The 17,145-nt window shown below is 45.4% G+C and overlaps 1 protein-coding gene across 1 annotated transcript in view; it reads left to right on the top strand.

Moving 5' to 3' along the window:
• The window catches only part of PEX19 (peroxisomal biogenesis factor 19), a 75,085-nt gene that overhangs the window by 31,889 nt on the left and 26,051 nt on the right, over window positions 1-17,145 (top strand). The window contains exons 3-4 of the mRNA XM_068253552.1: window positions 8,971-9,136; window positions 15,338-15,423. Coding sequence (XP_068109653.1) covers window positions 8,971-9,136; window positions 15,338-15,423 — 252 coding nt within the window. The remainder of the gene's footprint in view (window positions 1-8,970; window positions 9,137-15,337; window positions 15,424-17,145) is intronic.

Genomic DNA, 17,145 nt, shown 5'->3' with positions numbered 1-17,145 from the left:
TTTCGGTTACCCCTCCCCCCAGAATCTTTGTGAACAAATTTCCGAAAGACCCAGGCAAAGCACAGGGTCTGCTGACGGAAATACAAAAATTAATTTCAAAGGATGTGATAGTACCAGTTCCGAAAACTCAGGAATTCAAGGGTTACTACTCCCATGTTTTTTTGGTGACCAAAACCAACGGGGAATTCAGGTTCATACTGAACCTGAAGTCATTAAACCCCTTTTTAGTTTACAAAAAGTTCAAAATGGAAAACATTTTTTCGGTCAGGGCAGCCCTACAGGGGCAGGAATTTTTTGCGTCAATAGATTTGCAGGACGCATATCTCCACATTCCAATCGCCAAGTCTTATCAAAAATTTCTAAGGTTTGCGATTCGAATGAGGGATCGGACGTGTCACTACCAATTTCAGGCTCTTCCCTTCGGGATAGCGTCAGCTCCACGTATATTTACCAAAGTTCTGGCGGAGGTAATGAAAGTGATAAGAAATCAGGGAATAAATATTATTCCCTACTTGGACGACCTGCTCATTTTTGCCAAGACGGAACAGGATCTAAGGATACATACAAATTCAGTCATTCAGGTTCTGTCCCAGATGGGATGGATTATAAATTACCCCAAATCAAACCTGGTGCCTTCCCAGTCGATTGTATTTTTGGGGTACGCAATCAATTCTATAGACAAGAGAGTTTTTTTAACCACAGAAAAGGTGGAAAAACTACAAAATGGTGTCAGACAGCTGCTCTTACTCCAGGAAATTTCGATAAGAGAAGGAATGAGAGTGTTGGGTCTCATGACGGCCTCCATTCCTGCCGTAACTTGGGCACACTTTCACTCCCGAACTCTTCAAAATTGGGTGTTGGAAGTATGGGACAAGAATCAGGAGTCCTTCGACTCTCAGGTTTGCATACCAGCACAGGTGAAGAGAAGTGTTCACTGGTGGTTGCAATCAAACAACCTAACTCAGGGCAGAGTCTGGAGGCAGGAATCCCCTATGAAAATATTCACGGATGCCAGCGCCTGGGGTTGGGGGGCCACGTCAATGGGTCAGCATTGCCAAGGGAGATGGTCCAAAACAGTAGCCAGAAGATCTTCCAACTTCAGGGAACTCGCAGCGGTGAAAGAATCACTAATAATGTTTCACGACAGGATCCGGTTCAATCATGTCCTGGTCTTTTCAGACAACACTTCTACAGTAGCTTACCTCAACAAACAAGGAGGGACCAGGTCTCCGAGTCTGTCCCTCCTGGCGACGGAAATTTTTTTCTGGGCAGAGGCCAACCTTCGGTCGTTAGAGGCGATTCACGTAAAAGGGTCGCTCAATCTCGAGGCGGACTTTTTGAGCCGCCACGAGATCGATCATTCCGAATGGGAATTAAATCAGGAGGTCTTTCTGGAGATCACGGAACAACTGGGACTTCCAGAAATCGACCTCTTCGCATCTCCAGCGAATGCCAAGGTTCTTCGGTTTTATTCGCTTCACAGAAATGCGAGTTCTCTGGGGTTGGATGCTCTGTCAATCCCTTGGAGGTTCAAGCTGGGATACGCCTATCCACCTCTAAAATTGATTCCACATGTTCTAGACAAGATTCAAAGGGAAAAGGTAATGCTAATACTCATAGCTCCTATGTGGCCCAAGAGGAACTGGTTTTCCACTCTGCTAAGGTTGTCTGTCCGATCTCCTCTGAATCTTCCGATCAGGCCAGACCTTCTACGTCAGGGACCGCTTTTCCACCCCAAGCCAGAGTTATTCTGTCTGGCAGCCTGGACCCTGAGAGGGTGATTTTGAGGAATAAGGGAGTCTCTGATAAGACTATTGACACTTTATTAAAGTGTAGAAAACCGGTCACTCAAAAAATTTATAGGAAAGTTTGGAAGACATACACGTCTTGGTGTACGACACATGATCGAGTTCAAAGTAACATTGGGGCTGTTCTTGACTTCTTGCAGGAAGGTCTAGAGATGAATCTAGCCTTAAGTACCTTGAAAGTCCAATGTTCAGCCTTGTCAATTTTGTTGGACAGACCATTAGCACAGGAAAAATTAGTTAAAGATTTTTTCCGGGCAGTTCATAGATCCACTCCTATTAAACAGAAGGTTATTCCTCAATGGGATTTATCCCTAGTTCTAAACGTCCTAACCAGAGCGCCCTTTGAGCCTCTAGATGATATTGAGCTAAATTTTTTGACGCTAAAAGTAGCTTTTTTGGTCGCCATTACTTCGGCTAGAAGGTTGGGCGATCTTCAGGCCCTTTCGATTAAGGATCCTTTTTTGACTGTTTTTCCAGATAAAATTGTATTACGTCTAGATCCAAATTATTTGCCCAAGGTCTCCTCAGATTTCCACAGATCCCAGAATATAGTCCTTCCTTCATTCTGTGATAATCCTTCTTGTACAAAAGAACAAGAATTCCATTGCTTAGACGTCAGGAGGGCCCTTCTATCATATCTAGCCAGGACTAGAGAGTTTAGAAGATCATCACATTTATTTGTATTATTTAAGGGGAAGAATAAAGGTCAGCAAGCTTCAAAACAAACTATTGCTCGGTGGTTATGTGAGGCTATTTCTCTCGCTTATAAGACTTCAGACTCCACTCCACCATCCAACATAAAGGCACACTCCACCCGATCAATGTCTACGTCATGGGCAGAGAGAGCAGGCGCTACAGTCCAGCAGATATGTCAAGCGGCAACTTGGGCGAGTTCTTCCACTTTCATCAAACATTATAGAGTGGACGTTCTGTCTCAGCAGGATTTGACGTTTGGCAGGAAAGTGCTTCAGGCTGTAGTCCCTCCCTAGGTGGGTATTTACTTTGGTATCCCTCCAGAGGGTGTACCAGCTGATGAATATGAGAAAGCACCAGTTAGTCTTACCGGTAACGGTGTTTCTGTTCAGCAGCTGGTACACCGTCTACTACCCAACCCTATTCTGTCGCATTTCCTTGTACCTATGTCTGTTTATTAGTGGGTCACTTGGAGGTGCGTCGCTACTCCCCTTTTTTCCTGGTGTTCGGGCTTTTTTACTTTATATACACTGGGGATTAGGGGAGGGTGGGAGCTTTTTATACTTTACTTCTGTGTTTCCCCAGGACTGGGCGGAGCCATTCCTCCAGAGGGTGTACCAGCTGCTGAACAGAAACACCGTTACCGGTAAGACTAACTGGTGCTTTATTCATTTTAAAGAAATATTGTTTTTACCCTGTTGGCGCCTCTGTACTACTATTGAACCTATCAGATTTGATCAGAGAGAGAGAGCAGTTTCTTGGTCAGTCTGCCCATGCATCACTAGATGTATGGGCACTTTGAGACCCCGTTACACTGGCCTTGCTAGTGCGCGTTACATTTTATCGCAGGGTAACGCAACAACAATGCAAAGCAGTGGGGCCTAGCATACTTACGCCTCACGTTGCCTTGCACTGGAAGTGCCCGATTGCCGCCGACCCGCCGAAAAGTCAACAGCGAGTTAGCGTCAGACTTCCGTGGCAACACTGTGGCAGCGGTAGTCATGTAAGTGAATGAGAAACGCAGGGGTTTTAAACATGATGTTGGCGGCAAAATGGAAATACAACAGGGAAACCCGGGAATCTCAGGGACATACTTCCTGTCCAACAGGGAGTACATCATACAGCTAGTGGCGGTAAGTGTGGGGGGGGGGGGGGGTGGCGGTGCTATGCATATGACCATATCGGCGCACTCTGCTGCAAGGTCAAATAAATGCCGTTTTGTGTGGTGCAATGGTGCGGAGCTTTGCATCGCAAATGCAATGGCCAGTTGTAAAACCGGCCTGAAGATTACTTCCACTGGATGAAACTATCTAGTGTACTTCTGCTATTAAAGACTTACTCAAGAAGACTACTTTAGCTGCTCGAAAATACTCATTCTGTCCTAGATAATATCTTTTATAGAGTTACAGTGTTCTCCCCAGAAATTTTTTCCAGCCGGGTGGCATGAAAACGTAGCCGGGTGGGTCAAGATCAGAGAATACAGGGCTGGCGCTTTTCTGCACAACTCTGATTACAGCAGAGGAGGAAGTGAGCCGATGACAGCCGGGTGGTCACCAAAACTAGCCGGGTGGAGCACCCGGCTAAAAGAGCCTGGGGAGAACACTGTGCTAAACTCTAATACCTTGATGTAATGTCTAGACATTAGCAGTTTTGCTTATCAGTTTTTCTTAGAAAGCATATTTGCAGGTAAAAGGGAAACTGGATTGTACCCTACTCTTGATTTTATCCAAACTTTATACAGTGGTGTGAAAAACTATTTGCCCCCTTCCTGATTTTTTTATTCTTTTGCATGTTTGTCACACTTAAATGTTTCTGCTCATCAAAAACCGTTAACTATTAGTCAAAGATAATATAAATGAACACAAAATGCAGTTTTAAATGATGGTTTTTTATTATTTAGTGAGAAAAAAAAATACAATCCTACATGGCCCTGTGTGAAAAAGTGATTGCCCCCCTTGTTAAAAAATAACTTAATTGTGGTTTATCACACCTGAGTTCAATTTCTGTAGTCACCCCCAGGCCTGATTACTGCCACACCTGTTTCAATCAAGAAATCACTTAAATAGGAGCTATCTGACACAGAGAAGTAGATCAAAAGCTAGACATCATGCCAAGATCCAAAGAAATTCAGGAACAAATGAGAACAAAAGTACTGTAATTGAGATCTATCAGTCTGGTAAAGGTTATAAAGCCATTTCTAAAGCTTTGGGACTCCAGCGAACCACAGTGAGAGCCATTATCCACAAATGGCAAAAACATGGAACAGTGATGAACCTTCCCAGGAGTGGTTGGCCAACCAAAATTACCCCAAGATCGCAGAGAAAACTCATCCGAGAGGCCACAAAAGACCCCAGGACAACATCTAAAGAACTGCAGGCCTCACTTGCCTCAATTAAGGTCAGTGTTCACGACTCCACCATAAGAAAGAGACTGGGCAAAAACGGCCTGCATGGCAGATAACCAAGGCACAAACCACTTTTAAGCAAAAAGAACATTAAGGCTCGTCTCAATTTTGCTAAAAAAAACATCTCAATGATTGGCAAGACTTTTGGGAAAATACCTTGTGGACCGACGAGACAAAAGTTGAACTTTTTGGAAGGTGCGTGTCCCGTTACATCTGGCGTAGAAGTAACACAGCATTTCAGCAAAAGAACATCATACCAACAGTAAAATATGGTGGTGGTAGTGTGATGGTCTGAGGTTGCTTTGCTGCTTCAGGACCTGGAAGGCTTGCTGTGATAGATTGAACCATGAATTCTACTGTCTACCAAAAAATCCTGAAGGAGAATGTCTGGCCATCTGTTCGTCAACTCAAGCTGAAGCGATCTTGGGTGCTGCAGCAGGACAATGACCCAAAACACACCAGCAAATCCAACTCTGAATGGCTGAAGAAAAACAAAATGAAGACTTTGGAGTGGCCTAGTCAAAGTCCTGACCTAAATCCTATTGAGATGTTGGGGCATGACCTTAAAAAGGCGGTTCATGCTAGAAAACCCTCAAATAAAACTGAATTACAACAATTCTGCAAAGATGAGTGGGCCAAAATTCCTCCAGAGCGCTGTAAAAGACTCATTGCAAGTTATCGCTTGATAACGCTTGATTGCAGTTATTGCTGCTAAGGGTGGCCCAACCAGTTATTAGGTTCAGGGGGCAATTTCTTTTTCACACAGGGCCATGTTGGTTTTGAGTTTTTGTTTTCTCACTAAATAATAAAAACCATCATTTAAAACTGCATTTTGTGTTCAATTATGTTATCTTTGACTAATAGTTAAAGAGTCTGAAGCGAGAATAGATCTCGCTTCAGACCTCATATATAGCAGGGGCACGTGTGCCCCTGCTAAAACGTCGCTATAGCGCGGCTTACCGGGGGTCCCTGTCCCCCCAAATCCCCTCCGTAATGCGGGGGAGCGCTTCCTGGTTGGGGCAGGGCTAACCGCCGCAGCCCTGCCCCACGCGCGTCTGTCAGCGCGTATCTCCGCCTCTCCCCCGCCCCTCTCAGTCTTCCTTCACTGAGAGGGGCGGGGGAGAGGCAGGGCTGCAGCCGTTAGCCCTGCCTCTAGGAAGGGCTAATCTGCGACCAGATTTCCGACCAAGGTTTGCGGGGGGTGGGTTGGGGGGTCAGGGACCCTCTTTTAGCCGCGGGATAGCGGCGTTTTAGCAGGGGTACACGTGCCCCTGCTATATATGAGAGCTGAAGCGAGATTTAGTCTCGCTTCAGTGTCTCTTTAACGGTTTTTGATGAGCAGAAACATTTAAGTGTGACAAACATGCTTGTATTCAAAGCACATTTTTTAGAAATACAGCTACATTACATCCTTAAAGTACACCTGAAGTGATTAACAAAAATGGTCAAGGCCTCCAAGAAGATCCTCCTACAGACCACCGTTCCAGCAAAGTTCAACTCATGTCAGTCAAATAGGTTCCTTCCAGCCACATTCCTAGCCTTGGGTAAGCACATCTGAACTGGGCATGCACGAGGGTAAGCTTTATGCATGCCCAGTAGACTGAAGCACTCGTGCACGGAGGAAAAAAGGCAGTGCACAAGTGGCTTTGTTCTCCTGAGCATGCACAGAACTTACTTATACATGCCTGGTGCAGATGTTTATCTACAGCCAGGAGCATGGGTAGAAGATGAAGAGGTACTCTGTGCTGGAATGGGCTTCACATGTAGTGGAAAACTTGTTTGGTGGGTAGTTTTTGTTTATAAAAAACGTTTACTTGGAAATGATGATAAAGCAGCAGGGTCAGCCATACTATGCCAGGGAAAAAAACACATATAAAAGTAGATAACTACTTGCTCTACTTACATAGAATATGTATTGTTTGTCCAGGTTTTGATTTCAGTGAATTTTATAAAGTAAATAGAGAATTCTGTTCTTGGCATTTGCCATTTTGGTTATTTCTGACTGAAGCCAATCCTGTCGTCATTTTCTCCCTTACTTTTTTTTGCTCTCCTACAAACTGCTCTGTCATAACTAGCTTGCTTTGTAAACATGCGAACATAGATCAGAGTTCAGCTCAGCAGCTCACTGAACTGCCCTCAGCCAGTGAGTGAGGAGCAGGAATGTGGGAGGGGTGATAACAAGCTCCCTTCTCGTCAATAGAGAGAATAGAGCTAGGCAGAATCACTAAGATCTATTACAGCAGAAACATTTCTGAATAGATTGGAGTGTGCCAATAACGACTGCCTCAGCCAATTGTGTGTGTGTGTGTGTGTGTGTGTGTGTGTGTGTGTGTGTGTGTGTGTGTGTGTGTGTGTGTGTGTGTGTCAGCCCCCGACCCCAACTCATGAGCAATACGCCAGGCACACCTACTTACCCCCAGCGATGCCCATCCCCTTCTTTGTGCCGATCCCCTGCCTGCCACGTGACGTTACGCCTCTTGTCACACCCTCCCTTCCCCTACCCCCCCCCCCCAAACACACAGCAACACAGCACATCGTCTACTACACAAGGAGGATGCAACTTGGTCCTGATCCCCGACAGTTGACATCCGTCAAAGGTGTGTTCCCACCTTAAATTTCTCATATGGTTGTTGAATAAATTAACTGGACTGAGCTGTTATCTGCAGCTGTGGATCAGAAATGTAATCTGTGCCAGCAGCTCTCTGCCCTGTGTAAACACAGGCTTAACCTTTTTAGTGCTTCTAGTGCAGTGATCTGCAATTAGGCTCTCCAGCTGTTAAAGTGGATCTGAGATGAACTTTTACTGTTCGCATAATTGTGTTAATTTCCTATTGTTTATTGTGCATTCCTCAAGCCAAATATTTTTTTGTTTTAATACTCTAATTCCCAATCAACTAAACAAGCCTCGCCCACAGTTTTTTCAGAGCCTTGGCAGTAGCAAAGGCTCATGGGAGCTCAGTCTGGGCAGGAGGAGGGGGAGGTATTACTAGCCAGAGATTTCAGAGGCAGAGGGGAGGAGGGGGGAATTAAGCTTTTTTAACAGAAGATAAGTTTGCCTGTTTGTAATGTTTACAAACATGGCTGCTGTCATTGTATCACAGTAAGAAATAATCATATTCTATTGAAGCTGTTTGCAGCTAGATTTGATGTGTAAACTATCTAAACTTTAGATAAAATATATAGATAAGTTACTTGTTATAGTTAGTTTTCTCGGATTCGCTTTAAGGAACTACAAGTCCCACAATGCATTGCAGGAGTCTGACAGCCACAGTCATGATTCATAAAGGCAAATGCATTGTGGGACTTCTAGTTCCTTAACAGCTGGAGAGCCAAGTTTGCAGATCCATGTTATAGTGAAATGTATCCAAGTAAAACTTCAAGCTTTTATAGGATTTCCAGAAACTGTTATGCTGGGAATACATGATGCGTTTTTACGGTCGATTTTCCATTCAATCAGTTATCAATTCATTTTTCCGTTCTATTTCCCGCTCGATTTGCTTATCATTTCTTATCAATTTCCATTCACTTCTATGAGAAATCGAGCGGTAAAACGAACGAAAGTAAGATCGGACATGTCAGAAATTATCTATCGAAACATCTATCTCCCGAAAAAATGCATGGTGTATTCCCAGCAGATTAAAGACATTTTTGTTCCCCTTAAATGTTCTCATGCTGTGGCTAATCTTTTAGAGCAGAGAGAAAGTTTTGACTTAAGTTCTACTTTAAAGTAAACCTCTCATGAAAGAAATAAATGGGCTGCCATTAATGACTACAATTTTTTTTTTTTTTTTTTTCCCTTTGCATTCAAATTTCAAAATGACATGCAGTGATGTTGGGCTACTATATGTCAGCTTGACTACATGAAAAGTAGTACAGTCCTATTTTTGTCACTGAATATATACTTCAAACACATTTTGTTGCAGAGTGATTTCACCTGGTAGTACAAAAAGGCTCTGAAGTATCACAGAATCGCATATATGGCTTAATAAATTTACATACGGATAAAGAAGACATACATTCCTGAAGTTTGCTATTTCTCTAATGAGGGCTTGTTTATCTCTGCAGGATGCCCTCTTCACATCTCAGGAGACATTTTTCCAAGAGCTGTTCAGCAGTGAGCTTGCAGCCCAGGCCACAGAAGAATTTGAGAAGGCCATGAAGGAGCTGGCTGAGGAGGAACCACATTTGGTAGAACAGTTCCAGAAACTGTCAGAAGCTGCTGGTAAAGTTGGTGAGTTCAAACCGTGATGAGGAATCTAACTGTAAAATCCAACGCTGAATGATCTCTTCCATGTCTGTAAAACATCAAGATCAGTTTGGGTTTATATGGTAAAGGCACAGATCTAAACATGCACACTATGTTCAAACCTAGTGGCTGGCCATTGCAATTAGAGCAGTAGAGTGATTGTCTCACCAGATTTGACTTCAAAAGAAGGAGACCAGCGGAGAGAGAATGCAAAATCCAAAGTTTTAATTATCCCAGTTACTCAAAAGATCTATGCCTCGCTTATTAAAGTATTTGATTTCAATTCAGAGCAAACCAAAATTCTTTATCTGGGAGTGTTTTTTACCAGTGATTATTCTTCAATGTACAAAGCCAGCTCTCCCTTGTTTTGAGATGTGCGATGTCTTCTCTAGAAAGCTGGACAGAGTAACTAAGCAGCTCGGGGTGACCCAAAACCACTAGGCAAAGCCCTCCTACTAAAAAGTGATGATTGGTGTGATTTGCCTTCTTAACCTCCCTGGCGGTAAGCCCATGCTGAGCACGGGCTAAGCCGCCGCGGAGAATTGCTAGCTGCGTGCATAACTCGATCGCCGCTGATTCGCCACTACCCGCCGCGTTAGAGGCCCCCCCCCTACCCTATACCCTGTGCGCAGCCTGGCCAATCAGTGCCAGGCAGCGCTGTGGGGTGGATCGGGACTCCATATGACGTCGGTGACGTCATCCGGATCTTTGCCATGGCGACGGGGGAAGCCAAACAGGAAATCCCCATTTTGAACGGGATTTCCTGTTTGCTCTGATCGCCTGAGGCGATCGGCAGGGGTGGGATGCCGCTGCGCAGCGGCTATCATGTAGCTAGCGCTAGGCTAGCTACATGATTTAAAAAAAAATTTTTTAAAGTGCTGCGCTGCCCCCTGGCGATTTTAATAGACCGCCAGGGAGGTTAAAGCGGACCCAAACCCAAATTTTTTTTTTTTTTATATTAAAAATATTAAGTTGCACCACTGTAAAACATACAAAGATAAACACTCATTCAAACCTATGAGCATTTCAGTGCATGCTTTTCACCCTTCTCTTTTCATAACTAGGGTTATACTGGGGGCAGCCATTAGCAATTCCTCCATTGCCGGACACCACCTACTCCACCAGTTTGCCGGATTTTGTCCCGGCAATTTGAAAGGAAGGGAGCAGTTCCTCCAATAAATATAAAATATTATATATTTGTCATCATGCAGCTGATCATGTGCGTAGCCTGGGAGTTCTAATTGATGGGGATTTAAACTTCAGAACTCAAATTCTTGCTGTGGTGAAATCATCCTATTTTCACCTGAAGAACATTGCAAAAATCAAGCACCTCATACCCCCAGAAGATCTGCCAACCTTAGTCCACGCCTTCATCACATCCCGACTGGACTACTGCAATGCTCTCTACACTGGCCTTCCAAAAAAGGTCTTGTACCGCCTACAGCTGATACAGAATACTGCTGCCAGACTGCTAACCAACCAACCCCGTCACTGCCACATAACGCCAGTCCTGCATTCCCTTCACTGGCTACCTATAGAATGGAGGGTCCTATTCAAGATCGGCCTACTGACATTTAAATCCCTGAATAATCTAGGCCCTGGATACATGAAAGATATGTTACAGCTGCGTAGCAATCCCCGCATTCTCAGATCCACAGGTTCTAATAATCTAGTCATACCCAGAGTCCACTTGGAAACTTTTGGTCCCAGAGCCTTCTGTCATGCTGCCCCTACGTTTTGGAACTCCTTACCTCAACAGATCAGGACAGCCCCATCCCTGGACGGGTTTAAATCCAGACTGAAAACCCACCTGTTCAGTCTGGCATTTGCAGAAATATAACTTTTGTTGTGTGAATACTTCATCCTACTAATTACTGAATCTGAGAGAGCCTAAGCGCTTTGAGTCCTATGGGAGAAAAGCGCTATAGAAATGTTATTGTTTTGTATTATATTATTGAAAAAAGGCTGCTATTTATTATTATAATTTAGAAAATATTTTTTTTTCTCCCTCTCTTCTCCAAGCCTACTATTAGATATGCGCAAATTCATCTGGTTTGTAAACATCCAACCCAGCAACCAACGGGAACCCTAGATAGAAAATAAACTCTATAGCCCCAAGTCTAGACCAGTCATGGGCAAAGTATGGTCAGTGCTTGTCTTGGGGCACACTACTTTATTTTCATGCCTTATTTTCAGGGTTCTTACGAAGCATCGGGTTTCTGTTGATCCCGTCACTGGTATCAAGGGGCGAGTAGCCCCAGGACATGGGGTCCAAGCGACCACGGGTCTTCTTCAGAGCACCCGCAAGGGATGATAGTCCGTCACCCCTAGTGGGTGGCGGACTACTTAGCTGCCTAGTGCTTGCCAGGTCACGACCCCTAGGTCTACCGCACCAGTGACTGAAAGAACAGAGGGTACCTGATGGGATAATGGAGGATACTGGCAGAGTGGACCGTTGGGCAAGGACAGACTAGCAGGATCGGACTGGCAGGACAGGAAGGCCTAACCAATAGGGATCCCAGGAAGAAACTGGTAGGCTGGGGAAAACCCAGGGCGGGAGCTGACTGATAGGTTCCCAGGACGCAAAGGACAGAAAGGTGGAATCCTGGGTAAGAAGATGACAGCTAGAATCCCCAGGAGGGGTACTAGCTGACAGGGTAAGTCCCAGAGATACTGACAGTCAGAGGTATTCCCTGGGAAGGGAGCAGACAGGCTAGGAACCCAGGAGGGAGCGGGCAGGCTGGAGGAAACCCATAGAAGCTGCAGGTGACTGGAGATCTCCGGAGGGAACTGGCAGGCTGAGGGAATCCCCAGGGAAGCTGCAGGTAACTGGGAGAGTTCTGGAGGGAACTGGCAGGCTGAAAGAATCCTACCCTACATATGCCTGCCCAGCCATAGCTACCTAACCACAGTCCCTCCCACCCAAATTGCAGCTACCTACCCTTCCATCTAGCCTGCCAAGCAACAGCTACCTATTCTCCCTACTGCTTTGCTGCAGTTACCTATTTTCTCGCCCTTACCTTACCTATCTATACTCCCTCATGTCCTTCGGCAGCTACCGAATCCCTCTCCCTATACATTCCGGCAGCTACCCCAGGATTACTGCTCCTGGCGTATTTTTCCACCCATGCCTGACTCTGGGTTACTGCCAAGGAGGTTAAATGTGGGGTAATTATTTCATATGTGAGGTGATTGATACATTTTAAATGTGGGGTAATAGCTGCTTTTCATATGTCGAGGTAATTACTGCATTTTATATATGAAGGTGATTTCTGAATTTCATAAGTGAGAGGTGATTGCTGCACTCCTCTATTCTTTGACAACCTTGCTTCTTGGCTACCCCACATCCTGTCATCCGACCTCCCAACCATCATACTCGGGGACTTCAACTTACCCATCCATGAGCCTAACAACCACTTCCGCCATACAGATACTCTCCCTCACCAACTCCCTCGGCCTCTTTCACCACTCAAACTCTCCCACCCACCTCACCAGTCATACTCTTGACCTCATTTTCTCCAAGTCCGCCTCCCTTGACAACCTGGACACCGTGCCCTTCCCTATCTCTGACCATCACTTTCTCACTTTCACCATCCACCCCTTCCTTCCCCACTGCTCAGCCAGGTAGATGGCAAAGGGACCTGCATAATCGGAGCCCCACCATCCTAGCAGGCCCCCTCCTCTTGCTCTCCTCCTACCTCCCCACCCACACATGCACCAATCAAGTGGCAGCACAATATAATCTAGCCCCCCTCCCAATCTTTCCCTCCAACCCTCACACACCACTGACACATGTAACTTAAGCTGCTTAACGACCGTGGAGGAAATTGCGTCTCAATCCTGATTTTCTAGAACACAAGGCTTAGCTGCTACTCTTCCACATTGCCCTCTCTGAAGCCAAAGTTACTGTGCAGCCCTGATTGGAACCCAAGCTTCCAACCCACAATATCTCTTTGCCATCTTTAATTCCCTACTCAACCCCATTCCACCTCCTCCCAGCTCCTCCCTCTCAGCCAACGACTTCCACCCACTTCACCACTAAAATTGCAACAATCCACAGCGAAACCTCCCTCCGGCCTGATGCGAGCCGACTGAAGTAATTATGTCCTGGGTGTGAGGGGTCATTGGCAATTCTCGTTGCTCTAGTGTGCAGTCTTGAGTCATGAATGAGGTTCAGTGGGGGGGAAAGGGTTTCCAGATTATCCTTTCTGCTGATCTTATGACCCTCTGAATTTTGCATCTGCCACTGGTGGAGGAGACAGCGTACCAGACCAGGGTGGATGAACAGAGGACAGATTCAGTGGTGGTGGAGTAGGACAAAAAGTTGGCGAAGGAAGAATAGTCTTTGCTAGGCCCTTTTTTGAGTTGAGATGGTTTTTGGCCTTCAAGCATAGGTTGTTCAAGATGGCCAAGGAGATGGGACACTAGAAAGTCTCCGGACTACTGTGCCATTGATCTAGATCAGGGGTGGATTAGTGGCACACTTTCTGAAGTCAATAACCAGCTTGACTGTTCTGGTTGTGTCTTGTAGCTTGTTCACAGGTATACACCTGGCAGCCCCCTCTGGTCCTCTAATGACCTTCACCTAACTGCACCGCACATTTCCCACTCCCATGCTCTCCTGCATGATTTCTTGAGTCGCCCCCACCCTCTGGAATGCCCTTCCATTGCCCATCAGACATGCCCCCTCCAACACATTCAAGCAAGCCCTTAGAACCCACTTCTTCAAGATGGCCTACCCACTCCCTACCACACAGTAACTCTAGGCTGAATACTTATTCTACAGCCCTACCTTGTATGTCCACCCGACCCCCCCCACCCCCCAGCCCCTGCCCCCCCTTAGATTGTAAGCCTTTGGCAGGGTCCTCCGTCCCCCAGTGTATTCTACATGATTGTGTGCTCCTTTCCTCTGACCGCCTTGTACTTGTATTACTGGACTTGCCTAACTAGCCCCAAATTGCATGATTCTGCATCTTGTACCTAGTTTGCCTACTATAGCTTTATCCTATATCGTATAACCTTGTTACATCTGTCATCCTTTGTACCATTGTATGTACTTCTTGTCCAGCGCTGTGTAATATGTAGGTGCTTTATAAATACTGTACAATAAATAATACGATATGACACATGAAAGTATATTCGCTTGGCTTACCCTTCTACAACATATATTTTGGTAATATATTTGTCAATCATGCTTGTCTCATTGGGCACCTTTAGATACACTGTTCACCATGTATGCTTTGTTGGCACACCCTAGGTGTCCGTTATTAATATACTTATATATTCTATTAATCTACACATCATTGTTGATATGTGTCAATTGATTTGTGAGACAAAGGCACCTGCAAGTCAACACTAGTACCTCGATAAAACAAGGAAACCTATGAAGTAATAACCATCTTAAGTCTGCGAGGAAAAAGTGTTGGGCTCCTTTACCTCTCTTTTTACATTATGCACATGTTAACATTATTAACACGCATTTCTGATGGTAACACTGCTCGATTGCACTCATGATTTTCCACAATAAAAACCCCAAACCCAGAAAAAATGCTGCCAATGGTGCGTACACGCTGTAAGTTATGTCGCTGGTCAGGGAACCATTGCTGTAGAGACACATAGTTTGCCTGTAGTTTGACACTGCGCTCTGTTGCTATGCACAGAGTTGGGGGTCAACGGAATGGCGCATATGTGGTGGGTGTGGGAGCTGTGTGCACAAAAGAATCGCTCAGCGCTTGGCTAAGTTGGGGTGGGGGGGGGCTCTATACTTCGGCCGCCTCAGCTGACTTTATTCATGTTTGTTTATGAGGCTTTACAGAGGGATAGCATTTGCCCAAAAATCTAATCACGTCAGTGGTGAAAGGGACTGAGATTACCATGCTAATTGTGGTATCCTTGCAATCGGCAAATAGCATGTAATCTAAAAATTGGATCGAAGAACGTTAAAGTGGAATAGGAGCCTTATGGTGTCATGCTGTCTGGTATTGTTTGATGGATTGGGCAGAGTCCTCTTCCTGTGTCATAGGTTAAACTTATATTTGCAGGATTTTCTTTTTACCCTCTGCTGTCAAGCACTGCGTCATATGTTGGTGCATAAATATGATGATTGCAAAACCAAAATAAGACTTTGAACCAATTTATGTAAAGACAATGTTTATACAAAAATATTTGCTTACTTTTGCCTGGCAGGAGGAGATGAAACCTCACAACAAGAATTTACTTCCTGCTTGAAGGAGACGCTCTCTGGACTGGCCAAGAATGCAGATGAATTGCAGGTAAGACACAAAACTAAAAAAAATCAAAATAAAATAAAAAAAATGTTATTCCATTTAAAAGGGAACTCAAGGATGCATGAAATAAAAGTCTCTGTTCTCCTACTGCAAAATCGTGTCCACCCCTGGTGGAGGGGTGATCTACCCCTTTTTCTCATCTACAGAGAGCGACTTCTTAATCCTGAGTGAGGACAGGTCTAATCTCCTCACCTGCTTATACAGTGGTTGCCTGTGTGGTAACCCACGTTTGTGAGTATATTCTTCTCACTGATTTGCCTTACTTCGTTTATGTTTTAACATACTACACTATATTGGGCTCTCGGTTTCTCTATATTTTATCTCCCTACAAGCCATGAAATAAAAGTATTTCTCTAGTTGTATCAGGCCTTGCAGCTACTAGTAATGACTAAGGTGGCACAGATATTCTGTGTTGAAGATGCGATGTAGCACAAGTGGTGTGCCCAATAACCTCTTTATAAATGATGTTCTAAGTTACGGTGACCAGACGTCCCGCTTTAGCCAGGACACATCCCGGGTTCGGGGTAGCCTGTCCCGGGTGGAACTGCGTACCGGGAAACATCTCTCTTTCACCTGTGGGAGGTCCCGGCTGCAGGACTCTGGCCACCATCAACGGTGGGCGCGGCCACATCGGCCTCTCCCCCAGCTTGCTGCTTTTGCCCACCCTCCAATTGTGTGGCCCTTTGGCCGCGTCAGCTCCGCCCCCAGCTTGCTGCCCCCACCTGCCCTGACCATCCTCCAATCTCGCCACCGCCTGGCCATGTCGGCTCCGCCCCCAGAGTGCTGCACTGCTCACTTTCTTATTGCCTGGCCGCATCATGCCCGCCCCTGACGTGCTATCCACCCTCCAAACAACGCGGCTGCCACGAGGAGTCAATCTAGTCTGGGAAAGGGTGAGAGTGTCTTGCCAGTGTCTCCTCCCCACCTAATATCTGTCACCCTCCCCCCACCCAGTCAGTATCACCCTCCGCCTCCTACCCACCTAGTGTCTGTCACCTTAGGGTCACTTTGCCTAACTGTTTAGGGAGGAAACTCAGGCCCGCTGCCTCACTGTTAGACGTCGCATTACACTTAGCTCTGCCCACATGTCATGCCACACCCAATTTTTTTGTATAGCCCAGCCATAAATTCTTTGGAATACAAACTGCATAGAAAATGTCCTTGTTTTATGTGGACAATTGGCTTTACAGAGTAGGACCCCTTCTCACTCTTTACATGCATACATGCAAAAAGGGCGCTGGGAAATGTGGGTGTAGGGTGAAGCCAAAAAAATGTCTCAGCCTGCTATTTTAAATTTCCCAGCAGCTTTAATTACTATCCCCCCCTCCAGGTCTCCATGGACTCGGGTAAGATGCTATTGCTGGAAGCTGAATTGCACTGTATTTTTGGGAATTTGGACTCTGTCTTTTGCCGGCACCCAAATTACCTTCTGAGTGCACTATAGCCATAATTCACATTACAGCCTATGCCGGTAACTAAATGTCCCACACCTTTTGTGTGTCTCACCTTTACCTGACCTCTAAATTTTAGACAAGCCTGACTGAGAGTGTTAGGAATAGTATGGAATGGCTATGCATATAAACAAGAAAAAAAAATATTGTCCTACATCTTTGCTAATGTGTAGAGTTGAACTGAAGAAATTATTTTTTGTCAAAAAAAATGTAGTTTCAGTTTAAAGTGTACCCGAGCCGAAGCTGGGGTACACAA

Source organism: Hyperolius riggenbachi, chromosome 9 (assembly GCF_040937935.1).
Source record: "Hyperolius riggenbachi isolate aHypRig1 chromosome 9, aHypRig1.pri, whole genome shotgun sequence".
Classification (NCBI taxonomy): Eukaryota; Metazoa; Chordata; class Amphibia; order Anura; family Hyperoliidae; genus Hyperolius; species Hyperolius riggenbachi.
The sequence above is the reverse complement of the archived record's forward strand: the minus strand, read 5'-3'. Positions and strand labels throughout refer to the sequence as shown.